The following is a 27,171-nucleotide window of genomic DNA, read 5'->3' as shown; positions in this document are numbered from 1 at the left end:
TGAAAATATATCCAAAGCAGTAGAACTCTCATGATATCTGCCATAGAGTATTTATTTCTGAATTTCAGTTGCTGCAAGCACTGTGATTTATACAAGCTATGCTCCATTAACGTAAAATTTCCCCTTAAAAAAGTAATGATATATGATGAAAATCCCAGGATATCACTAGAGATTTGAATCAACTTTCAAACCCATAGGTGAGGTAGTGTAGTCACTTGTATTACATGCTGGTTATGAGAAGTACTGCTGAAATTTGTCAAATTTTTAATTTTTGCTTTAAATAAGTGGCTTAATAGTCTTAATATATTTATTAATGCTATATTAGCTATGGGGAGGCGGGGAGAAGAGCCTTGCCAAGAACAAGTTCTGTCTCACTGCAAGATAAAGCTGCAAAGCAGTATTTACAACAGTCCTTTGTTTAGTTGCTGCCTACTGTACATGCACACAAAGACAAAAAGCTAGTATACATTCTGAGGTAGGAAATAAAGAATTCCACTGGCTTGTACAAGATTCTTCATGTTTTGTAAACCAGCAAAACCAAAGTTTTCTGTGGTGAGGTTCAATACTTATTTCTGATGCGAGAATAACATCTAAATAACAAAGCATCATCAGTATACAATATGCATCAACTGCCATGTAAAAACCTAAAAAAATCAGGATTATTTTTAGTGGCCAAATTTCTCCTTTGCAAAGTTATAAAGGAAATCTCTTCAGCTCATTTCCTTATTCTCCTTTCCTATATGTCTATACTCACAGCACAAGCCATTGAAAACATACTACAGGTTTAGCCATAAAAGTATCCTGAAGACTAAAATTCTGAAACATATCTTACTGGTCCCAGTGATCAGAAGAAATATATTTATAACTTACTTTAGGCAATTAGGCACTGAAATCAAAGAATTTAGTGCCTGAATACCTTAAAATATGTATATATAATCTGTCCTTAAACTTTCGTAATACTTTGATTCCAACTTATCACAAACAGCAGCGAGCTTGAAAGTGCTAGGACAGTAAGTCACAATACAGCAATGAATTTGAACAAGCATATGGGATTCAGATGCCAGAGGATCTAATGCACACTAATCAAAGAATTGCATTAGTTTAAAACTTCTGCCTTTCGCAGTATGTTGTTATTCCTCCCATAATGTTTAGAGGAGAGAGCAGAATGCTGCAGAACCTCCGCTGTTCCAGTTGTCTTAACTACGTACTTGAGAGCTCAGACAAAAGCCTATATTCAATAAAAGCTGGCTCTGGTACTGGGATGGGAACAGCAGGAAGCGATGAGCTGTTCCAGAGCACACTTGCCAGAATCTCCTCATACTGTCATGTTATCCTAACCCATCTACAAAATAAACATTTGCAGAGCTATGTATGCTTTGTAAGGTTTGTCTACCCGGGGGGGGGGGGGGGGGGGGGGGGGGGGGGTGGGGGGAGAAACAAAAACAGAACATCTTAGAGATAAGAATTTCAGGCACAGAAGTCATTGTGCATGAACAGGAGGCTTTTCTTGAGATGCAGAGTGGCATTAGGTACTGTGACATAAATCAGAGTGAAGGCTGCTCTATACCTGAAAACTTCCTCACAAATAAAACATCTGTGAACAGTTTATACTTTCCAATGGCTTTCCTGAACTCTCCTTGGCATCACTACACAGAAAAAGCTCCAAGGCTGACACATACAAATTACACTCTAAATTATACAGACCAAACCCAAAGCTTGCCAAGTAATATAATGACCATGTAAGCATCAATGTAGTTTCAAAAGATAAAGTTTCATCTTTTCGTTCACTTAGTAAGTTACTTTGCTATAATGCTCAATCTCACTTTTAGTTGCAATGTTGAGAGGCTGGCAGTAAGAAGAGAATATATTCACTCATCTGTAGTGCATTTGTCAGTCATTTGCTGACAGAAGTCTGTGATACCACCACTCTGTCCACACTGTTCCACAAGTGAAGCTTTCTCCACTGTTCTTACAGAAACTGGATGCAGTTCTTGTACTTGATCGTATGTTGCATCACACACGCTTTTCACAATCTGATAACAAGAACTCTGCTCATTTGTAGGTGTAACACCTGAAAGACCATCTGCTAATTCTATACATGCTGGCATTGCAAGCTCACTATCAGATGGAGCTGTTCGTTCTCTCTCCGGGAATAAAAATGAAAGTGGACAATCTGAAGATGAATATTTTGCAAGTATCAGTATTTGCTCATGACTCAAGGCCGCTTCCTTACACACCTGCTGGCAAAGTCCAGTCAGATTCTGCTTTGTCTCACCCAGAGTTGACAAAATGAGGTTTCTTTCCTTCAGCAGGTTCTCCTTCTCATTTTGCTGCAGAAAGAAAAACAGCCTTTTAGTCTTTAGGTTTATCTTCCTATCAAAGATAAAACAAGACTAAATAATCTGGTCTGCTGAAACAGAAGTAATTTAGCAATAAGAAGGTAAACAGCAACACAAATGACTATCAAAAGGACAATCCTAACTTCTCTTGAAGCATAATCAACTCAGCTATTTGAAGCGGTTTTTCAGACACACAATTTTTTCAAAATTCATGCTGGCAGGCATAAGAGTAATTTGTAATTATTGAATAAAATGAAACCCAGCTTCAATTACTATAAATATTCCTGAAACACTAATTCGAGAGGGTAACACATTTAAACCATTACCACTGGATCTACAAAACATTAAGCAGAGCAGTCTTCATATATACTTATATTTTGAAAGTTAAATATTAGAAAGACATCACATTTTCACTATTGGTACAACTCTGCTAGATGAAAATAAATTCAAGAAGTGCCATGTCCACTGTAGAACAAACAATGGAGTTAAGAAAAGTTTCTAAAGTAAATAAAAAAATATAGGAAAGTGAAAGGAATAGAACACGCTAAAATTGTAAACAAAATATCTTCTCTGGAAAAGCAGAAATTCAGTTTGTTTCAAAGCACCAACGAGAACGCTGGAAATTAAAGAATTTAAAGTAGAGTGACACAGGAGTGACAGATCAGCAAACTCAAGAGACAAGAACAGAGGTGTCACTAGGCGGGTAACACACTACTGCAACAGGAGAATACCAGCTAAATGCTTGAGCTTTATTTACAAAGCTAACGTGCTTAGGAGTGGCAGATACCTCTCAGACATGACATAAGACTGGCCTAGCTCTGAAGAGCTTACACTCTAGCTACAACACTAATGGGTATCGAGTAGAAAAGGTAGCATTCATTAAAAATTAGCTTGTTGGGCGGGGGGGGATTGGGGATGGGGAAGGTGTTGTTGGTTTTTTGTGTGTTTTGGGGTTTTTTGTGTTGGTTTTTGGGGGGGGGGTGTTTTCATGTTTTGTTGTTGGGTTTTTTGGTTTTGTTGTTGTTGGTTTGTTGGTTTGGTTTTTCTTTTTCCCTTTACTTCACTGTCATGAGTTTTTCTGAGACTTCCAACACAAATGGCTGAAGATGAAAGGACATTAATAACTGAGAGGCCTGACAATGGAAATAAGCAACATCTGGAATAAAGGAAAAAAGGAAAATAAGGAAATGGCAAGGGAGGACAGGAAACAAGCAAGACCATAATGAAGCAGCTGCAAGAAAAGAACACAAACTGTGTTCTTCACAAAAGAACACAAAACTGTGCCATGACACACACATCCTATAGTTGATTAATTAAAAGAGGAGGCAGAGTTCTGAAGCCATACAAAGCTTAGATTTCTTAAAAACTACATAAACCAGACTGTGTGTTACCACTATTGCCATGTCAATTCACTCTTAGAAAGTTTCATTATTTTTAAACCTCCTCATGTCTCCCTTTGCAGGAGAAACTCATACTGCAATCTCTACAACTTTTTTGAAAGAACTGATGAAGTTTAAGTGGCATGTTGCAAGAGAAGCAGTTGTTGCCAGTCCTTTTTGCCTAAAATTATTAGAAAGAGTGCTTTGCTAATAAACTTCCAACTTGTCAGCATACTGGGAACAGCTGTTGCCACATCTAATCTGAAATCACTTTATGTACATTTTGGGTATGTAGAGGCACTCAGCCATGTATTACAGATAGATGAAATTATCTGCACTGCTGTTTAACGCAAGCTTCAACATCCAGAAATAGTTATTACAGCATTTACACTGTATTTATTACAATCCCCTGTCCCCATCTGAAGTTTTTGACAGATTAATACATTAAAATGATATTGTTTTACTTTATCAGCATTATACTAACATTGCAAAGTAATACCAGCTAGTTTTGAGGAACTAATAATCATGAAACTGAGCGCTTTTTTAACTCTTCTGGTTAAGAATGTATTTAGTTCACACACTTCCTCTCCCTGTTACACTATATATAACAAGATCTCAATCACATTTCTTGGATCACAACTTATTGTGTGTCATTTACTGACACATCCTCCTCCTGAGCTACAGAATCTTCAGGGAAGTAGTGCTTCTTGAGCCCAGCTGTCCTTTACCCTGCCCCCCCTCACAAGTACCCTTATTTTAAAGCTCTGAAGTGAAAAAGTACAAGGAATGTGAATATACACAGGTGCTCTGAAAGAGCTGTTACTAACAAGCATACATCTCCTTGAGTGGCCCAGATGTATTCTTGAATATGGAACATTAGTGAACAAGACTATAAGGGGGTCAAAAATTACATTATCAGTACAGAGATCAAGAGAAATGACCAAACTTAATTCTCCTAGATAACAGTTAGATTCAGTACCAAACAGCATTCCCCTTCAATATCAGTAGAGCTTAACATAAGACTTTCAATTTTACAGAATCACTTGGGTGGGGAGGTACCTATAGTCCAACATCTAGGAGGTCTATAGTCCAACATCCTTCTGAAAACAAAGTCTGCTCTGGGCAAGATCAGGCTGCTCAGGGCTTTGCTCAGTCATGTCAGTAAAACCTTCAAGGACAGAGCATGCACAACCTGTCTGGGTAACCTCCTCAATCACCTGCTTGTCCCCACTGGAAAAAAGTGCTTGCTTATATCCAGTCGAAACGTCCCATTTTAATTTATGACAATGCATCTTGTTCTCCTGCTGTGAAGTACTACCCCTGGGAAGCCAAAGATCTTACACTCTCTATGGCTAAATGATCTAGAGGAATTCCCCATAGGTATGGGCAGCTAGCTATTAGGTCTCCCCACAATCATCTCTTCTCCAGGCAGAAGCCCCGTTTCCTCTGCCTCTCATCATAGGAGTACTCCAAACTCAACCACCCTGGTGGCTTTCTCCTAACCTTGCTCCAGTTTGCCAAGGTACTTCTGGCACTGGGAGGAATCAAACCAGCAAAAGATTCAGTCTTACATACTTATCTTTTTACTGCCTTTTAAGATCAAGAAATTATATTAACAGATGGTTGCAGAGAAATCTGGATGCATTAATTCCTCAGCTACAATCTTAATACAACAGCTAAAAAGGCAAGTGGCTTACTGAGTTCTGCTATATCTTCCATCTTTCTGCAAGGGTCTCATTTTTAAGATTCATGACTCAGGAAACAGTTCACCAGCCCATGTTGATATGCTACAAGAACAATACTTACACAACTAACAATTACATAACTGTAAACTTGATCATGAGCAGTATCATGAGCTGAAGGACAAAGCAACGAAGAGGAAAGAGGTAGAAAACAAAATAGAGAGGGATGATGGGATGATGGTTTGGGAATGATTCTGTACAATTAAGCTCAATGCTGATGGCCTTCAGAAACACCATTCACCAAAAATTGTGCTGTGATGCACTTTTAGTTGAATGGAACAAGTCCACAGAAGGAAAAACGTGTATTTTAGAGTAAAGCATAGAAAGTCTAGAACTGCTATCAAGACGTTATTGTCTGCTATCATTTAAGACTGACAAAGTCTTCTAAACTTGAGTGGAAAATGTAGTAAACAACCTCGCTTTCAAACTACTGCCAGATATCCAGCCAAGATCTTTAGAGAAAGACTCAAGTCAACAGCAATGAACATTTATACATACCAGTTTTTCAATTTCAGATTCGAGATTTTGTATGCAGTCCAGTTTTCTTTTACGACATCGCTGTGCTGCAATTCTATTTTTACTTCGTCTTCGGATATCATGAATACAGTCCAATTGTTCAGGAGTTAATTTATGCATTTTCAGAAATGACTGAAAGTCATTTCTGGAAAGTGAGATAATCCTTTGTGCATTAAATGGCAATTTTACCTGAAATGCAAGATGCAGTTGTAAATCAAAGGTGAAACTGATATACACGAACACCAACAGGCCAATTCAAGTTTTCATTTTAAGAATTCTTTACTACACAAACCTAAATTCCTAAATTTCAGAGACAAGAGCAAGCTAATGTAGACATCAGGTGAGGTGGATAAAACCCAGGGACTTCAACTGGATGAGTTCAAGCATAGGTGAAACAGAGTACTTTGCACAGTTACACTAGATCCTCAAAGCATATTCCAAGTAGGATGAAATCTACCCATATGTGCACCACGTGATTAGGTGATAGACTCTAGGAAAATAAGTTATGGTTAGGTGGTGCACAAAATAGGTGTGAGGAACCACTAGTAAAGTCTAGAGTTTCCCCTAAGCTGTTATCAATACTGCATCCTACATGCATTTCCTGGAATCAAAATACCACTGTTCCAGGTGAGCCCAGGGCATATACCTCTACTTTTTGTGTAGGAAAAGTTCACCTGAAACAGGCATTTACTTAAAATACAGAAGTTACAATATTTGTCTTGTATTCTTATGCTGAAGAAGAGAGAGAACCAGGCTTTTGCCACTGTCTGTACACCTGATCAACAGAAGCAGGAGCTTCTGAAACAGACATAGATCATGAGGTCCTAATTAATACTGAAAAACATCTTTACCTTTACAAAAAAATTGCCATATGTTATGAAGTATCCAACTAAAGCTACTTATTTTAATCCTTACATTTGAGTATACTAAGTAGCAGTATATATTACCTTGCTGCAGTCAAAGATCTGAATTTAGTTTAGAAAGCAGAGAAACCCTTTCTGTGTTTGGCTGCCCCTGGCAATTAACAGGCAAAAAAATGACAGTATTGCTCTCAGCAACAATGACATCTACTTCTTTGTAATGTAAAGACAAGGAATGCATTTAATAAATTCTGGCCTTCTGTTTAAGGCCAAGCATCTTGAAAAGAAAAAAAACTAGTGCTTTACAAACAATTGAATTTTCATGATCCACCACACATAGAATCACACTGCAATTCTACAATTTCAAGAACTGTGACAGAAGTAATTCTAGGTATATAGTAAGATCTTTTTACATACATATGGCATCTGTCTAAAACATTACCAAAGCAATGATATAAAGGAAAGTATTAAATAATTTCTGCAGCTGGAGGAACAAATATAACCTCAGTTTTAGAGAAAGTGATACTATTATAAAGCACTCAGCTACTGAATCCAGCTTAAAAACTTCCTTTTCATTTCACAGTAGATATGAAGTATCATTTCTCTCCCAACTTCTCCCCACAACTTAGGATAAACCCAAGAAAACTGTTAAGATTCTATAAAACAAAGGTTTCAAGAAATTTACAGTTTAACCGAAGTAGACCAAAAAAAAAAAAAAAAAAAATCTAATAAAGAACCCCATGCCTTGGTTTAAGACTCGCAACCTTTTGTGATAAAGTTGTTCCAGAGAAATATCTGAACAGATCTAACACTAAGCATCTATCACTTCAATATCCTACCAAAAAATACTTCATAAATCTCCCTGAATGAACAGTGATCTTTCATAAAAACCTTTGGATGGTTAAAGTTTCATTTCCCAGATTTTTAAAACAACCAACCACCAAAACAAACAACAATACATGAGGCTCAAAATTAGGTTTTTGAATAGGGCCTTAGAGACAGGGAAGCCAAGGATACACACCGGGATGTTCTTACCTCACACTCTTGTTCTCTAGCCGAACAGGATTCACTGTCTCCCTCAGTGTCAGTTTCCGAATCCTCTCCCAAACTTATCACATAATTGTAGGGACACTGTTCTTGTTGCTGTCCCTGAACACAATCTGCACTGCTTATTTCAGAGCTGTTGGAGCACCCTTCAGTACTAAGGTTGCTTATAAAGGGGCAGTTGACAGAATTCAATGTTGTAAAAGTTCGTTGAGAGCAAGGTTCAGGGCTTTCACTGATCCTGATACCTAGCCATGGACACTCTGGTTTTTTCCCTGAATATACTGGCTCCAAGCTCTCTTGTGGAGCCGCAGGTGGTAAATGTATTTGACAGGCTTCTGTGCTATAAATATCACTCCAGAATCCTTTTGCTAGATGTTCTGCTACCTCTCTCTCCACACTGCTACGATCACCAGCTGATGTAATGTTAGTGGCTCCCCTAGTGCACAAATCAACCTTTGCAGGTGTGTCATCTTGATTTTCAATTTTGTCATTCCCAACTCTAGTACCTGATACAGTTTTTTCAGCTAAGACTGTGTTTTGCATACCACTGAAATTCAAGTTACCATATTGCTCACAAGTATGTAAAAAAGACGCAGAATTGAGTCCATGAGGTGCAGCAGAGTTTTGGGGGAGAGCAGCAACATCCATTTTCTCCACAGGACATGACACAATCTGAGTCCCAGAATCTCTCTTTGACTCTTCCTTTTTCTCAATGCCTTCCTCTCCTTCCTCCATTTTTACCTGAGTCTCTTCACATTTGGAGACCAGCTGCACAGGTGCACACTCCTGAGCTTTTTGTATGCCATCATTATCAGATATTTCCTTCTCAAGAAAAGTTGCAATTGGTGGCATCTGAATGTCTTTAATACTGGAATTGGACTCTGAAGCATGAACTTTGTCATTTCCAAAAGCTTTCTGGAATTTCCTATATTTTGGGCACTGGGAAGATGAGCTAGAAACACTACCCCTTTCTAACTGTACAGGATCACATGTTTGATTGGCATTATCTTGGAGAGCAGGTGATGATTTAGGATTTTCATCATCTTTACAGAATTTTGTGTCAGGAGTTTGAAAATATTCCTTTTCTAAAAGTTCTTCTGCTTCATCATCTATTTCTAGGTCTCCATCGTCCACATTGCCAATCTTAGGATTTGTTTTCCGACAACGCTGTGTACAACACTTCTTCCTAGGATATTCCGGCTGATCCAACTTGAAGTCCAAAAATTTGAATTTGAGAAACTGAAAGCAAGACTCTTCAATGTTGTGTATGCCCAAAAATTCAGCACACTTGCAAACTTCAGACACATTGTCTTTATTTAAAATAAGTTTAGCTGTGTATGCAAACTGAAGCAAAGGACTAAATCCTTTAAGTGTTACCTATTAAAAAAAAAAAAAAAAAATTAGTATGGCCAATATGAGTTTAAATAAACACAGAGAACCCAGATTTACCTGCGAGCAAAATGCGTGAGCATGACAGTACAAGACAAAAAACAACAGATTTGTCTTCCACAGAGAAAACCTGGCCATGCTCATTCGGAAACAAATATTCTAATACAATATTATCCTGTACATTTTGTGGCACTTTTCTTCACTGTGATCAATCTCTTATTAAAATGTTCTGAAACTACCATATTAACAATTGAAAATATTACACTGTACACTGAAAACCAATAACTTAACAAAGATATCTTTCAAACTCAAGCTGTACATGAATTACCCTAGAATAAGATCAAGATGCTACTGGTATTAACTTGTTCCTTTAAAGAGAAATTACTGTTATTTGCTCAGTCTTATGCACCACTGATATAAAAAAATTTGAAAAAATGGAATTTGACCACACATGATTATTTATTACTATAGCTACCTACTCCCTTCTTCCTCCCATAGATGAAAAGAATTGTACCCAGAACTGTACACCAAACCTAACTAAACTTCATTTAAATCCTCTTTGGAGTCGGTAGTTTTAATTCAACACTTCCATCTACAGAACAGTTGCCTAACAGGGAACCCAGAGATAAAAACTGTATCACTACAAACTAAACAAGATCATTTATGCATGAAAAGATTATTAAAGAATCAGGCAGAAAGCTGTGAACGGATCACCATATTACAAATTACATGACACTTCCTTTAGTCTTTTTCTGCAAGTGAAGGAAAAACAATATGTCTGTTATTACTACTCAAACTCGAGCACACATTCTGCTGCCCTCCTTCATTAAAATGAACAGAACTTTATGCTGAATGAAGGGCTATATTAATGCATTAGTTATACTGAGTCCTTCTGCCAGCAAGATAATTAACTATACATGCAATTTAATTCAGAAATCAGTTGAGGGTTTGTTTTGTTTGGGTTTTTAGTAGTTGTTTGGTTTTGGTTTGTTTGGGGTTTTTTTGGTGTTTTCTGTTTTTTGGGTTTTTTTGGTTGTTTTTTGTTTGTTTGTTTTTGGTTTTGGGGTTTTTTTTGGGGGGGGGTTTTTTGTTTAAGAACACATAACACGTGAAAGGAAGTTGAAGAGATCAGCACAGAGACAGTTCAGCAAAACTGGTTGTAAACTCCTATGACTTATCTAAAGAATCCTTAAAATAGCATTTGAAATATGCTCTGGAGAGAAGACTACTGATTACACCACCACACTAATTCATCCTTAATAATATGGGGAAGTGTAAAAGACAGTTTACCCAGAAGCAGGCAAGAAGTCTTCAAACTTAGTATAGTCAACAAACCTTGAAAGTGGGTTTACAAACAAGTGACAGTCATACATGAAACTGAACAAAAAAAATATGCAATGATATTTCAAAACTGTACATTCTTTCTATATAAAGTAGACACACTTACTGCTAAAAACTGGAAGGATTGAGGCGGGGGGGAACCAACAAAACACATTCTGTACTTCTTTCACTCTCTCTTACACATTTCTAGCTGGCTATCCTCAAACCAGATAGAACACTAGAAAGACTCTTGGTCTGAGTGACCTAGAAAATACTTCAGGTGACTAAAAAGCTTAAAAAAAAAAAAAAAATCACGTCAAACCATGTGATCAGTGTTTGCTTCTCTTAAATATGCAGTTTATGAAACTGACTCATTTCAAAATATTTAGCAGTTCCCAGAAGAGAAGCTCAAGTTGCTGAGTCTTAAAATGCTTTTACCAAGTAAGTGAGCAGATCAAGTGATTAAAAGATGAGATTCACTGTTAGTAGTTTTGCCTGTTGCTTCAGTAGATTCAGTTCTTGCCTCAGTAATAAGTTACATCAAGACTCCTCTTAAGTCTACACTGTAGTAAATATGAGGTTGATTATGTTCTTCCATTTTCTGTTCAAACTCTGGTCCCTTCTAATTCAGGCTTATGTCATGGGTTCATTGTAACACTATTGCTTTGCGCTACTTCTCTCCTCTGCAACTTTGATGTTCCTTATTCTTCTAATATACCTTTTTTTCCATCATCCCAAAGTAAAGTTCTCTTCAACATCATTAGTTTTACACGCCACTAGTTCCCCTCTTCTACTTCAAATCATGTCTTTGTGTCCCCCAGCATCCTACTTCCCTTCCACATCAGCTCTCATCATTACTTTTCTTTTAATCTGAGACACATTTGGGCTATCGACATATTAAGCATATGAGTAAAAAAAGTGACATAATTGTACTATGTTGTAATATAATTTTGTAACATTCATTGATCAATAGAGAATTGCAAAGACCACTGAAGTTCTTCAAAAAGACCACTTAATCCCTTTTAGTTTTCAGTTTTCCCTAAAATCAGAAAGATTCTGGTAACAGAGAATCCTTGTGCTTATTTCAGTATGCTACAGTGAGGTAGCTACTTGACTGAAGTACAGGCTTTCTGGACACATCATCTCTGCATTAGCAGTCAACTCAGTCTTGCTCATTAGCAAGTGTATAATGTAATCTCCAGTGTCAATAAAAATTGATGTGCACCTTTTCTCCAACTTTAATGATTCTAGTTGAGTTGCCAACAATTTGTATGATATTTCTCACCCCCAAAGCTAATTACCATAAACTACCTCCCAGAAAGCCATTGATTATTTAACATTTGACTCCTTGGATTGTGCCCGATGGTAGCAATAATTAGAACACTTGGAGGCTCTTCACTTTCCATCTACATGCATAGCATTTCATGTAAAAATCCAGTCACTTGCTTGCCTCATGCCTCTTATACCTTAACTAAATGCCAAATGGAATCTTTAAATGTCTTGGATGCTCCAGATATATAATAAATTTTCTTTCCTACAGATGTCAGGTTCTGGCTCATTCCCAATGAATGCCTGTAAATCCAATCTGATTTAAGTATTTTAAGCATTAAAAAAAGAAAGCAAGTAATTGCAATACATTTTCTCAGTCTTAAAAGTAATAAAAGAGTAAAAAAAAAAAATCAAGCTGCTAATGATCAGTGTGTAAAAAGGATGGGGAACTGAGCAAAATAAAACTGTTAACAACAGTGAGCAAGGAATATATGTTGTATTACTTAAACATACAAAACCAAATCTTAACGATACTGATTTAAAGGTATTACTATCATAAGCTTTAATTTATTTATTACTCCAAAAGTATTCTCTTTTCATATAGGACTAGTTCTGCAATATCTCTTTACCATTTAATGCTTTGTTTTTGACAAACTTACGTGCTTTGAAACAGGTGCACAATTTTAAAAGTAACAGATACTTAATCGAAAATGTCTTCCCTATACATTCCCCAAGACTTCACTTACTCACTTATCTTCAGTCTGTGATATACATTCTGATCTCTCTAGTCTTTACCTCAGCCAATGGCAGCTTTACAACTTAGAAATTCATTCCCTTCAGTTCTTAAATCCCTTGCCTTAACTTTTTAGTTGAGCACCAGCCTATTGTAAAACAGAACTGAACAAAACAGATTAGAAGCACTGGCAGGTAAAATAGAGAAGGGAGTGACACTCACCTCTTCCGGTAAAGTGATGATAAGATCGGCATCCACCTGGCCCACAATTCTTGAAAGGAAATAACTGCTGCAAGCTGCAAGCACTGCTTTGTGAGCCCGAAATCGCTGATCTTCCACTAAAATAGTAACATCACAAAGAATATCTTGCTTTCGCTGATCATCAAGACTGAGAAGTACATTGGTACTGTGTACTGAAGATTCATATGCAAAAACCACACTATTCTTCTCACTTAGAGACATTCTGTATCACAAATGGTAGTGTGAGTCTCAGTGGAAAGCATGCTTCTGTCCTTCAAATCTGGAGGGGAAAAAAAAGAATTTATATACATGAAAGTCACATCCAACAGGAACCTACTGATACTAAAACACAATAAGCAAACTGTCAAACATGCACTGCTTGTTCTTATTATTTTTAAAACTAAGATTAATACTCAATTTCCTACATGTTAATAAATAAATACATGCTTATGAGCATTTGAAGTACCCAAACCTTAATAAGTACATCTTATAAATACTGCTTTAGTAGTCTCATAGACCAATAAAGGGAACAATACTTCATGTGACTTCAGTGACAAGGAACAGATTTTTCCTCAGCAAGTGATTAAGAGTTCTAACTTTACTGTAAGATGTAAAAATTATTTAAGCTTTAATTTAGTTATCAGGATATTGACTTCAACACTATGAAAACATAAAGAGAAATAAAACACAGATCCATTAAGCCAAAATTCACCAAAATACTATGTAAGCTACTTCTGTTTAGTGATTCACCTAGTACAGACCAATATATTTGTGTTCAATCTTCTTTCAAAAGCAGTTTGCCTGCTAAACCAACCAGGCATTAGTAAAATACTCATTTTCTCTCTAGCAGGTTGGCGTTTTGTTTTGGTTTTAAAGCAGATTAGTTCTCCTATTTTCCACCTGCCTCAATTCTCTAACGCAGCCTTTTTTTCCCCTCCTCTCCTGCTCATCGCTATTTACCTGTTGTGATTGTTAGAAGTTTGCTTTCCTAATGGATCACTATGATTCAGATCATCTGGCAGTGGAATCCCTTTTGTGATAGAGCATCAAAGTACTGAAATAACAGCATTTATTGGATAATAAACAAAAGTAAAACTTATATATGATATTAATAACCTTGAAATAAGCTCATATATAACTGTCCTGAAGCTATTCCTGAACTCTTAGTATTTGAAGGGGGAAAAAAAAAAAAAAAAAAAAAAAGGCAGCAAACATAGGGAGAAATCAGCCCTCCTAAAGAGTGTAAAGTTTAACAGCATTTCCAAGTCTTATTTTTACACTGTACTTCTAAATTCCTATTTTCTTTGGATTAAGCCTTTCTTCCAGTTAAAAGAAAAAGAAAAAAGCCTAATAAGAAGTGTCCTCACATCCAAAGTTCAATGAAGAAACCACATAATCAGGTTTGGAACTGTCCTGAAAGGAAAATTATATTACTACGAAAAATGTTACCTTAAACCAAGCATTTAGATTACAATGGACTATTCTACCCAGGAGTTACTGTAACTGAAGACAGTTGCTGACACCCACTTCAGCTGACACAGGACTATCCAATCATTATATTGCTCAACAGTGGTTGTTATGATACGCCAGCTCCCAACAACAATAAAACCTCAGCCAATGCAAATCTTCAGTTTTCAAATATGGGAAACTTTCACAACATGATGAGGGAGGAGGGCATGGCCATTTTAAAACACAGCGGGGGGAAAAAACAACCACTCTGCCAGCTATACTCCTCGTTGCTCACTGAAGTTATATTCATGGCACACAGGCATTTTTAGTCATCTTTTGCACAGAAAGAGAGAAGACAAAGACCCACATTTCCAGTGAAGCAGTAGCATGGTACCAGTCTGGACTCTGGTACAATGCAGAGCATCAGCACTATTTGCCATTCCCACTCCCTCATAGAACACTGTACACTCAACCTCACAGTCACCTTTGCCAACATACAGATCATAACTTGGCAAAGACAAAGAAAGCAAGTCTGCTTCAGGACATTTGCTTAAATAAACAAGATTTTTTTTTTCCTTTTATTCCCCTCAGAACTTCTATTAAAAAAAAAAAAAAGTACACAAATCAGGGTTTTCCCCACTAAGCAATAACTATACCCACGCACTGTTAACCCTAAAGGGCTTATTTTTGGAAACAAAAAACAGTTTAAATGTTCTCATATACCCAACGACAAGACTACAGAGAGTTGTTTATATAGGAAATATTTATTTCTAATAATTTTATATTGGAATTCTGAAGTAATTTCCTGTGAGTTATTAATGAAATTCTATTCTTAGAATAGCTTAAAAGTAGTAAGCAGTGCAATGTAAATCATGTATCCTTAATTTGTGTACTCTATATCCTTCATGTATCATATTCCTCAGATATTACAGCACATGCAGTTTAACAAAGTATGACTCTGTATTTGTTACCAAAAGGTCCTAAAAAAAAAAAAAAAAAAAAAAAAAAGAGAGAGAGAGAGAGAAAGAAAAATCATCAAAAAGGAACGAAGGACAAAATGCAAGACTAACTCCAGGCTGGTGGGGAGAACAGGGAAGCATTAAAGATAAGGACATATATTGGGGTGAATACTTGAGCAAAACTCGCAAGGGTGACTATAGTTAAGACAGGCCTTTAAAGATTCTTTTTTCTTTCTTCTTTTAAAGTCCCAAGTCCTCCTAAACCTTAGATAGAGAACCAATCATATATGCTGCCTTTGGGTTTTTCCCTTATAAAATAATCACTTCCAACATCCAATTCAGCTCGTTACACTTTTATAGCATTTCGCATGGAAGGCTAAAAAGAACAGTAGTTTGTTTATACTTTTTTATACATATACATATATGCACATAGATAAATACACGCAGAGGATGGTCAACCCTCCTTTTCACTTGATCTCTGCAAGGCACACAACATGCCTTCAAAACAGTGTGCAGCCTACTTGAAGCACTGATAGTGAGCTCCCAATGTTACTGCTGCCAAAACAAAAAAAAAAAAAAAAAAAAGCTTTCAACACTGAAACACCACCTTCTAGTTCTTGAGAAGTGAAAATTAACATTTAACTTGAACATAACTCAGTTTAACACTGTACTCTGACAGAACATTGTACTTCCCAATGTGAAGATTTCATTAGCCAAATTATGTCCCCACTATATTTAAACAGGATGCAAGTATTTTTGAGGTATCCAAAATATAAAATGTAGAATTTCATTAAGCATTTTGAAATTTAAAAGAACCTTTAAAAAAACAAAACAACAGAAAACTGAAAAAAAAAAAAAAAAACCCCAAACAACCCACACCACACCAAAACCAAACAAAACAAACAAAAAAACCACCACACGCACCACAAACACTGAATTTCTCTTAGTCTTCTTTGTAAAATCTAACTGCTGACATACATGGTAAAGAAAGAAATCAAAAGGAAAAGAACTAAAAGACTGAAAATGCTGGTGAAAACAAAAAGCATCAAACAGGAAAGGGAAAACGTAACCACTGTGAAAAGCTGTAACACTTCAGAGAAGTGCTAACAGAGGTCAAACTTGTGGATGTCTTAATTCTGCTTTCCAGTTATGTAATAAAGGCATGATATACCAGATTTATGACAGCATTTGTCATGCATCGAAAGCAGTGTGACCAGCAGGTCAAAGGAGGTGATCCTGCCTCTCTACTCTGCTCTCATGAGACCCCACCTGAAGTACTGTGTGCAGTTCTGGTGTCCCTAACATAAAAAGGGCATGGAGCTGTTGGAGGGCCCAGAGGAGGGCCACGAGGATGATAAGGGGGCTAGAGCATCTCCCGTATGAAGACAGGCTGGGAAAGTTGGGGCTGTTCAGCCTGGAGAAGAGAAGGCTGCGTGGAGACCTCATAGCAGCCTTCCAGGATCTGAAGGGGGCCTACAAGGATGCCGGAGGGGGACTCTTTATTAGGGACTGTAGTGACAGGACAAGGAGGAATGGGTTTAAACTTAAACAGGGGAAGTTCAGGTTAGATATACGGAAGTTCTTCACTATGAGGGTGGTGAGGCACTGGAACAGGTTGCCCAAAGAAGTGGTGAATGCTCCCTCCCTGGCAGTGTTCAAGGCCAGGTTGGACAGAGCCTTGGACAACATGGTCTAGTGTGAGACACCCCTGCCTATGGCAGGGGGATTGGAACTAGATGATCTTATAGTCCTTTTCAACCCAAACCATTCTATGATTCTATGACAACCAACTAGATTTTCCACAGTGGTGCGAGTACGAAATACACTTGTCCATAAATAGATGTTATATACATATCCAGAACAACAAGATTTACTGTTGTAACAAAGAAAGTACACCTCTTCTGGAAATTGTTTAATTTTATTTCTACTTTAACTCTTCTCCCAGAGGACTCAAATTCTTAAAACCAATTTCACAGAATCATAGAAGAAACAACATGAAAGCTCATTAGCCACAAATCATTGGTTAGTGGAAGAAACTAGTACTGTCAGCACAAGAGCATTCCTAAAATTCCTCTCACCTGAAACTCTGCACACCTGAAAACCTCATAGTCTTGTCAGGAAGGGAAAAAAGAAAAAAAAAATAGCACACAAATACACATGGTAGTATAAAAAATACATAAAGGAACACCTGCAGCTGAATGAATCAAATTCTGCTTTGAAAACACAACCAAGCATGCTACGATGAAGTTCTCATTCTTTATCAGACAGTGATTTTGAGATAAAAAATAATTTGCCTAACGGCAAAAATATTTTCTCCTAAATACCAGCTATAAAACCTTATTCTGCTTTATCAAAGTGAATTAACTCAATTTTTTTTTCCCTACTAGCACACAATTCAATGGGAAAACTATGCCTAACAGTTACCTGTTATCATATCTTCAGTAAATTTAGACCTCTCTACTTTCAACTGACCAGATACGTACCTATTTATTTCCAAAGCACATGCAATGAAAATTAGCACTGCAACAACATTTAGGAAAGGAATATATATCTGTTTAAGTACATAGTGTGGAGATCAGAGCAAGATGACTATCAAGACTCATGGTGAATACAGATCTCATTCAAGGCTCATTTTTCTCATGCATTTAAACTTATTCATTAGCTTATATTATTAACATGGAGGTAATTGCAAAATATAATAAGCATAAGGTACTGTAAAACTGTGAAAAAGACTGCAAGTTTGCTCATTTGATTGCTTACAGTCAGTAGCAATTACTGCTCTTTAACTCCTAGCTGACTGCAGAATTAAAGAACTTAGTTAAGTGATCTAATTCCTTCTCCCACAATCTCTGCTTTAACGAGTCACTTGGTGCAGATCTTGAGGTAAGCCCATTTGCTACTTAAAAGAAAGTATATTTTTCAAAGATTATAATCATTATGTCTGAGAGTAGATAAAGCTGTAAGGAACTGTTGTTGCTAAGTAACAGAAGGAAAATAATAATAGATAATATTACTTTGGAACAGATAGCATAAGAGTAGGAACCTATTACCAGGATAAAACTCATAATAATGTGATATATTTCTCATCCACATGCATATAAATCTGGAACAAGGCAGATTAACTTTCATGCTCAGCAACACCATCACAAGATGTAAAAGCCTGTACTTGGCATCATGTGGTCAACAAGCGAAGTGTTACACGAGAGGTGAAGGAAGCTTTGAAGCATCAAGCTGTCATTGAAGCTGACAAATGCATGCACAAAAACCAGCTTACCTCCATACGTTTATGATAGGGCAAAAGAACTGCTTGATGTTTAAGTATGTTTCTGAAAACTCTGACAATTACACAGTTCTGGAAAGAGTTTTGTATTGTGTTTCACAAAAAAAAAAAAAATATATTTTTTTAAATAATATATGTAAATATAGAAATAACATTCGATACTTTTTTTTTAACATATTAAAATAATAATAATAATAAACCCAGTAAATGCCTTTTGCAATAGGTCTTCCTAGCAAACTCATAAAAGTCAGGATTTGACTTAGTACTGCTTTCTCAAGTATTTAATCCCAAGGAATAATTTTCCCCATTATACAAAAGGCAGCAAAACACAGTGTGCACAGGATGACACAGAGCACTCAGTAACATTATCTGCCTTTTTTTGTACTGTTGAGCCCCAACTTCACAATTTGCCACAATGATTAAGTGCTCTGTGGTTGAAAAAAGCTGATAAACAGAAATCCCATTTAAAGGTGAAAGTTATTCAAGTAACCAGAAGCAATAGTAATAAGATGCAGATGACAAGACAACATTCAAAACCTTAGCAACTATACCACCCATCAGCTCACTGCAAGTATTAAAATCAGCAGCAATTATTCCAAATCATTGCCACTTATCCAGATGTCCACTGGACAACTACTGAAGAATTACATCTTTTTTACAGATAATTTCTAAACCATGAATGCTCTGCCCAAAATATTAATAAACATACAGGACCATAAAAATCAACCAAATTGACTAAATAAATAAAATACTATTATTCAATTCAGTGAATAGTAAGAACTTCTTTAGACTTTAAACGAAAATTTAAACAAAGTGTGTTGCATTTTGCATCAATGTTAGAAAATCCTTCAACATGCCACATAGTTTACAACTACATTTTACAGTAACTTTGAAAAACAGGCAGGTAACACAAATTTTGTATGCTTATAGCTGGTTTATTGTACACTTGCATCATTCTTTCTGAACAAAGAAGACAAAAATAACAGCTGGAGGTGCCTCTGCCTGCCTATGACAGCTGCCAGGAACTTTACCACAGAGTAACTTAGAACAGTAAGACAGCTATGTGGCAAATTCAGTGTCCTTTAGTTTATACTCAAACACCACAAAAGTTGAAAAGGGCGAGATTTCAACATACAAAGGGTTATGCTTTACGGCTAAAGACAGCGTTTTGAACATCAGACCAGCTGATGCTGGAAAGATCCGCTGATGGCGTTAGAAGAAAATTCACAACTAGAAAGAATGAATGAGTCACAGAAATGAGCTCCATAGGCTCCAAGACTCTTGAAGGCAAACAGCCACAGAATATTAAAATGGCCCTTAAAACCGAGATACAGACTTGAGAGTGCAAATCACTGTCATTTCTGCTTCTATTTACATTATGATACACGTGTTAATTTATGTACATATTTACCAAAATACTTATTGAACATCTGAATTTGAATGTTCCAAGTGTCCTTAAAACCACTTACATTAGAGCACAGAAATCCATGGAAATCAATAACGGTCATGCCTTTGCTACTTAGAAGGTTTGCACTTTCAGGAAAAACATAGTTGATTTGCCAAACTTACAATCTAAACATTCAGCAGTAAATCTAAGGACCTGTAAAAGAAAATCCAGTATCTAATGGTCACCAAGACACAGCGGGAACCCATACACATTTGGATTCAACACGTAACATCCAAACCTAGTAAGTGTCTGCAAAATACCCACTGTCAAATAAAACACAGGACTGTATTTTGTTATCATCAGCTGTAACACGCTCAATAGCAAGTGGGGCAATAAACTAGCACAAATTAACCTGTGGTTCTCCTTCAAGGGCTACTAAGACAGCAACGGTACTAGCAAGAGCCAAGCAAAAATACATGTGCTACAGGAGTTGCATCCTACCAAGTGAAGGCTTTCTTTTCAAGAGCAACAGCCTCTTATTTATTTTCTGTCAGTCAATAGATCTATTTTAGATATTCCTAAAAAGAACTAACCTTTTATTCCTAGACTCAGCTATCTATTATGCATCTCTATCACCACAATCAACTCAGTCTACACGTGTGATTTATTTTTTTTCTGACCTTCAGCTACCATAAATTTCCTGTAAATGATCCAGCCCAAAAGTTACCCAATTTACTAAAAAAGTAAAGAAAACTCTGTTCCTTAGTCTTTACTTAGTGAATAACCATTCACTAATACCATACTAGATATCAGTCCTCTGTACTAATTACAGTAACTCTCACTTGTATGCGGGTAAAGTTCTTGAAATATGAGAGAGCAGAGTGAAGCTCCCCTTCAGTAGCTACAGAACCCTCTACTGTCCCTCTACTGGGACACCTTTACTGTCACTGCTGTCTGAGCTGGTTGAACTTGGACATCCAGACGCAAATTCAGTTATGGTCACCATCACCATAAAACTAGCAAGATTAATTTATCGCCTAGCAGACAATAAAGGTCTGCTCAGCTATCACCATGCTTGTAACATATCTGTACTCTCAGAACACTTTAAATTCCTGCACAATTCGGAAAAAAAGGCATTGTAGACCCCCAAAAAATAGCTTAGAGAAAAAAACTCTGGGTACTATTCCTGACTCCTACACTGATCTCTTGAGCAACTGCCAGCAGGTCAGTTATCTCTGTCAGTTCCCTTAGGGTGGACATTTACTTTACCTTGTACAAAAATCTGTCATCCACAGATGTAAAGCACAAAGGGACAACTACCATGTACTACTGCTAAAATGAAACAGTTTGAACAAGAGACAGTTTATTCAAAACACTGCAAAGGCTTTTTTCTGAAGCTTTTAATCTATGTCCTTGCCCCCAGCTACCTCTCCTTATAAGGAAATAAAGTTATGTTACAGATGAATGCCTACAGTGGTTAATAGCTGCTGAATCACGTTATGCTGACAAGGAATGAACAAGCATTTTAGTATTCCTGTTTATTGTTTCTCAATCTTTAGTTCAAAAAGACTTTAAAACAAAAAAGTGGTTAAAAATGCAAAAAGGAAGCTTTGCTTCACAAGACCAATGCATTCTCCTCTAGAAGAAAGTAGGTCTCCTCTTCAGATGATTAGCACATTCCTAATTAAAATTCTAAACTGTATTCTTTATTAGTTTAAACACCTGGATGATGCTGTTCACACCTTAATTACATAAATGAGCTTTTTAAAAATTATTAGGCTGTATTTCTGCAACATAATTCTCACCACAGCATTTGGACTCTTGTCAAGTCACAAGCGAGAATTAAAAAGAATCACGGGAAGTCTGGCAAGTTTTAAGTCTGTGCTGAGAGTCTTAGTTTGTTTTCCAGGTTTAAGCCTGAATATTCACTTTTTTAATATTTGCAAGTTCTGTGAGAACTTGGGGTGCCTTGGGGGGTGGTGTGTGGAACTTGAGATTCCTAGACTCCAGAAGCTGGGATTTAAAAAAAAAAAAAAAAAAAAAAAATTTATACCATGTAATCATAGAAATTTTCCCACACATTGGAGGTTTGAATAGTTTCCCTCAAAAGATGATATAAAGCAGTCCATATCAAAGCCAGAAAACAAACAAAACAAAAAAAAAAAATTACTACTTTGCAGTTTTTTACCGTTATTTTACACAACACTTTAATTTTTGGATCACACATAACAATCACATTGAGCGATTTGGTTTGTTTCACTGCTAAAAAATGAAATAGGACTGAAGGGATTTCGGAGACTCCTTTGCAGCAAAATCCCATCACTTACATCCTTCAATTCTGCTGGTACTCAAATAGAGTACGCTGAGAAGGTAACAACAATGCAAAGACTTCCTAAAGGCATGGTTCACCTAAAAAAGCCCCAAAACATCTAACAACAGAAAACCCCCACAAACACAACCAAAAAATAGTAGTAGAAGATTATTTTATAGTTCTTTAAAGAAGAACTTGGTTAGACAAAACATTCTCTTAGGACAAGGGGGTAAACTCACATAAACCATGCACAGCTAACATTCCTGGTCAACTCTTGCCTCTACTTAAAGGACAAATAGTTTTGCATTTATAGCTACATATTCTACTCTTTACCACAGATAAACAAAACACATGAATTATTTTAATGATTGTTAGAATCCATTCACAAGTATGTGTGTCAAAATATTTATAATTAATACTAAATTAACCACCTGTCATTCTAATGTATCTTACTCTAACTTAGAAGGACACAAGAAACAACCTGAAAGAATTGAGAAAGCAAACATATTGGCAAGTCAAAGTAAATACTTTTTGAAAGTGATATTCAACCTTGTTTCTGGTATTAACTTTTTAACTCTGATTTGTTTCCACAACAGTTCTTCACAGTACATGAAAGTGAAGTAAAATTCCGCTAATATTTTAAACATAAATCACTAAGAACTTCAGAAACATTTCTGTGAAAACAGAAAAAGCATAGTTTAATCAGAACTGGCAATATTTATTCAGTAAGGAATAAAAAAAAGAAAAAAAAGATGCAGAAGACCAGACTTAAAATAGTAATTCTAGTAAAGACTTCCACCAAATCACATAAAACTGTGTTTCAGTTTTCCCAATCAGGAAACTGTAGATCATTTTCTATCCGACATATGATGTTAGAAGACACGACCTTCTTAGCTAAGCTGTAAATAAGCAGTTTTGGAATGGTACCATATAAAATACTGATATTAAAAGAAGTGTAAACCAGGGCAGCAAAAGCTATCTATTCAATTCTCAAAGTATTGGGCAATAGATTAACACTGGAATCCAAATGAACACCTACAAACATTATCATGACATCTGAAATTAAATCATTCACAAGTAAGTTTTCTCAACATGATTCTAAAGATTAATTGAATATTCTTTAAGACGCATGCTGTCATTTAAAGGCATTTTGAGTGCCTACCTCTTTCGCTCTCCAATGTATGTCTAATGATTCAACTCAATTTATTTGTATTTCACCAATGTTTCTAAAGTCAATTTACCCTTCATAGCACACTTCCCCCATGCTCCTTTAAAGCTTCAGTAGTTGACCGGTCAGTTGAGCTTTACTCTGACCTGCTAATTCACACTTACACCAAATACTAAGGTTTCCCTTTGTATTATTTAAAAAGAACAAAACTTCCTTTCACTCTGAAAAGGGCCTCAACTGGAAAAAAGAAAAAAAAAAAAAAAAAAAAATACAGCACATTGCTGGAGATGAAGTTACTTTAGTAACATGATTTGTTACAGCAAAGTAACTCCCCACACCACTAACCTCTGAACTGAAGGTGGGGGCAGGGAAAGCTGCAGGTGGGTCCTCATGCATTATCCCCACTGTGGTCATACTAGGCCGAATTCATACAACCTAATGGTTGTTTCAGCAGTTATTTTTTGCTCACTTAAGGTTTTTGTTCCTACCCACATTAGCAACAACACATTACCTATAGTTTAACTAAGGACTGCATATAAACAGGACTTATGCTATAAATACCAAAGGCTTTTTTCTACCCCTAAAACCTCCCCTCTGAAACTTTCAGTAGTCAAATTCTAAGGTACAACTAGAATGCCAGCACTTGGACACAAAGATGAATTCTTTGACTAACCTACCACTCCTCCCCCTCACATCAGTGTGCCCAGTGCAGAGACTACACAATTCTTATATTAACATAAATTTATTACTGTTAAAAATATCCTTAGCATAACATTTTAGAACCTATTAAAAGAAAATAAATATTTAGCACATCAAGATCTTGCACATTTGAGTATAAACCACTCAGAAATACAGCGGATGGAAGTTAAACGTCCACTTCAGCATTTTGGTATGAATCAGAGGTGTGCTACTGAAGCAAACTTCCCAAACATCCCACTTACTGTGCTTTCGTTCACTTCATAAGATGGACCTGGACAACAAGAGTAGGTTCTTTTTAGACCAAAATAAAACTGGGAAACATACTTTAGAAGTTTCCCAGTTCTAAAGAAGAACATATTTCTTCAGAAGTCCAAACACCAAGGGATTCAGCAGAGCTAGCTCAAAGGAAACCCTTCCGAAAAGCTTCTGATGTGGATATTCAGTTTTCTGCAACAACAGTTTCTCTCTGCAAATCTGCGACTTTCAGGCCTCACTACTTGCTAACATACACACAGATTTATATGTGTTAGGGCACACAAGAGTAATTATGCCATTTAAGCCAATTTTAAAGTTAAACACATAAACCAGAGAATAAAATTTGCAGTATCTTAGCTGCTTTAATTTGAAACCACTGTGTCTGACAGGAATACACTCTTTTGTTTTCTCTTCAGTGTGCCATGATATTTAAGATTAAAGAACTGACTATACTAGTGTATTCAGAGCTCTTCATAAACTTAATTTACAGTGTTTCCGGACTGCAATTACTCCATTACTACAGTCAAGTGTTTTTCACACAATGAAAGTGCCTTCCTGAAGTGCCTCAAATTAATGTGTCTGTCAAAAGTCACCACATAATGAAACTGTACATTCAGTTACCTTCACTTTACCTATACTGTGAGAATGTTTGCTCTTCGTTATTTCAATAAAACAAACATTTAGAGGGCCCAGCTGTATACGAGTTTGGGATTACTGTTATACTGCCATACCAAAATGGAGAACGTAAGCATAGCTGGACAGAAAAGCAGGCGATTATTCTTTTATAATTACTACATTTTCAGCATAACCCAGAGCATGCCAAGTACCTCACTGTATAGAACAAGACAGACAAGATTTGTACCTCGCTGTTTACGGTCTAAAATAAATCTTCCCAAGCTCCCACAAAGGGTAACAAACCCTACACACACCAGTTGCACGTTTCACCCGGAGAAAGCGGGGTTACCGCCGGACTTCCAGCAGGGCTCATCTGCCCCTTTCGCGCAGGGCCAGGCACTGCGCCTTGGGAGGCCCACGCCTGTGTCACCGGAGCCTACGGGCACATGGGCAGCCGCGAAAACCGGCGACGAGGCGCCGACTAATGACTGACTGCCCGGCCCCGCGGCGGCGCTGGGTACAGGCCTCGGGGGAAGGTGAAGGGGGCAACACCTGAAGCACCGCGGAGGGAGAGCCGGGTGCCGACCGGTGCCCGCCGCCGTTCGTGCGCCCCCGCCCCGGCGAGCGCGGCAGCTCCGCATCCACCCCCTTCCCGGGACCCCTCCGCCCTCGCTCGGGACGGGCCACTACACCGGCCGCAGAGTGGCGAGGGGGGAAGGACGGGCCGGCTGACAGCACCGCCTTTGCGAACGCACTTCAGCCTCCTCTACATGCACCTCCCTCCCACGTCCCGATTGGTGCTGCCCTCGCCTCGCCTCGCACCACCACCACCACCACCACCACCACCACCACCCCCCCCCTTCAGCCCAGCGGGCATCGACGGCGGCCGGTTCGGCTCACCTCAGTGCCTGCTGCTGTTGCTGCTGTTGCTGCTGTTGCTGCTGTTGCTGCCGCCGCCGCCGCCGCCGCTCACCCACGGGTCGGTCTGTCGGTCGGCCGGCCGGCCGGAGGGCAGCGCCGCCGTCCCCGGCTCGCCCCCTTCTTCTTCTTCTTCTTCTTCTTCTTCCCCTCCCCTCCTCCTCTCGCTCTCCCGGGCTCGGCCGCCGCTGACACAGGCTGCGGCCCGACTGCGGCGCGAGCAGTCAGGTGACTCCCAACAACATTACCCGCCTGCCCCCCGCGCACACACCCCGCCCGCTGATTGGAAGCGGCGCTCCCCGCCGACGCGCAGCCGCCCACACCGCAGCGCAGTGCGCAGCCGCTCCCCGCGCCGCCGCCGGGCCCTGCCGCCCGCCGCCCCGCCCGCCGGCGCGGATGGGGGGCCGCGGGGATCCGGTGGGCTGTTTGTCACCCCTCTGAGGGGAAGAAGCGGGTGGCGGGCGGGGAGGCTTAGGTGCCCCCAAGGGACAGTCGCTGTCCGGGTGGGACGTGCTGGTCGCGGAGCCCGACTCGGCCCCGCAGCCGTCGCCTCGTGTGTCCGGGACAGGACGTGATGGGGCGGTGCAGGCCTTGTGTGTGTCTGTCTCTTGCGGGTGTGGAAATGTGGCGGTAGGCTTGTGCTGGGAAGTGCCCCCTGTCAGTAGGCGTGACCAGTAGTGCGGTCATAGAATTAACTAGTTTGGAAAAGACTTTTAATATCAAGTCCAGCCATTACCCCAGGACTCCCAAGTCCACCACTAAACCATGTCCCTCGAGCACCTCATCTGCGCGGTTTGTGAACACCTCCAGGGACGGTGGTTCCACCACTTCCCTGCACAGCCTGTTCCAATGCCCGAGCACAGTCTTCGTGAAGAATTTTTTCCTAACGTCCAATCTAAACCTCCCCCGGTGCAGCTTGCGGCCATTTCTTCTTGTCCTGTCACTTGTTACTTGGGAGAAGAGACTGACCCCTACCTCACTACAACCTCCTTTCAGGTAGTTGTAGAGAGCGATAAGGTCCCCCCTGAGCCTACTCTTCTCCAGACAAAACCACCTCATTAGGCTTGTGCTCCAGACCCTTCACCAGCTTCGTTGCAATGAGTGACACTTCTGTGCCAGGGAATGGTATCTAACCATTCTGTAAAGGTGCCATCCTATTTAAGCCCATTCTTAAAAGAGAGTTTTTGCTGGTATAACTTACCGACTTGCTGAGCTTATGTTGTGTGATCTAGAATGCTTTCTGGAAGCTCAGGCTGTGCTGATGTGAGGGTGGTTTGCTGGATGTGCCCTGTTGAC

The 27,171-nt window shown here is 38.5% G+C and overlaps 1 protein-coding gene and 1 long non-coding RNA gene across 4 annotated transcripts; both read right to left on the bottom strand.

Moving 5' to 3' along the window:
- Window positions 1–1,490: 1,490 nt before the first annotated feature.
- BACH1 (BTB domain and CNC homolog 1) lies at window positions 1,491–23,611 on the bottom strand. 3 transcript variants are annotated; one of them, XM_030477711.1, is made up of 5 exons: window positions 21,143–23,611; window positions 12,817–13,114; window positions 7,872–9,260; window positions 5,959–6,165; window positions 1,491–2,330 (listed from the first exon to the last, which is right to left on the bottom strand). In XM_030477711.1, exons 2-5 carry the CDS (start codon window positions 13,054–13,056, stop codon window positions 1,869–1,871), a joined length of 2,298 nt encoding a protein of 765 aa, XP_030333571.1. In that variant the 5' UTR covers window positions 13,057–13,114; window positions 21,143–23,611; the 3' UTR covers window positions 1,491–1,868. The 3 variants fall into 3 exon arrangements, with proteins under 3 accessions (XP_030333571.1, XP_030333573.1, XP_030333572.1); XM_030477713.1 differs by lacking the exon at window positions 21,143–23,611 and adding an exon at window positions 19,992–20,067; XM_030477712.1 differs by lacking the exon at window positions 21,143–23,611 and adding an exon at window positions 17,321–17,339.
- LOC115604527 lies at window positions 9,463–12,082 on the bottom strand. The gene is made up of 2 exons (XR_003990305.1): window positions 11,267–12,082; window positions 9,463–9,501 (listed from the first exon to the last, which is right to left on the bottom strand). It is a non-coding gene; the product is annotated as an uncharacterized LOC115604527 (long non-coding RNA).
- Window positions 23,612–27,171: the final 3,560 nt, after the last annotated feature.

This window comes from Strigops habroptila, chromosome 2, assembly GCF_004027225.2.
Source record: "Strigops habroptila isolate Jane chromosome 2, bStrHab1.2.pri, whole genome shotgun sequence".
In the NCBI taxonomy this organism is placed as follows: Eukaryota; Metazoa; Chordata; class Aves; order Psittaciformes; family Psittacidae; genus Strigops; species Strigops habroptila.
The sequence above is the reverse complement of the archived record's forward strand: the minus strand, read 5'-3'. Positions and strand labels throughout refer to the sequence as shown.

Bases quoted from the DNA above. Each gene is read 5' to 3' on its own strand.
- BACH1 (XM_030477711.1), bottom strand. From the start codon at position 13,056: ATGTCTCTAAGTGAGAAGAATAGTGTGGTTTTTGCATATGAATCTTCA. The intron at 9,261-12,816 runs GTGAGTGTCACT...TTTTTTTAATAG, and splicing joins TCATCACTTTACCGGAAGAG to GTAACACTTAAAGGATTTAG. The intron at 6,166-7,871 runs GTAAGAACATCC...CTTGCATTTCAG, and splicing joins CTAGAGAACAAGAGTGTGAG to GTAAAATTGCCATTTAATGC.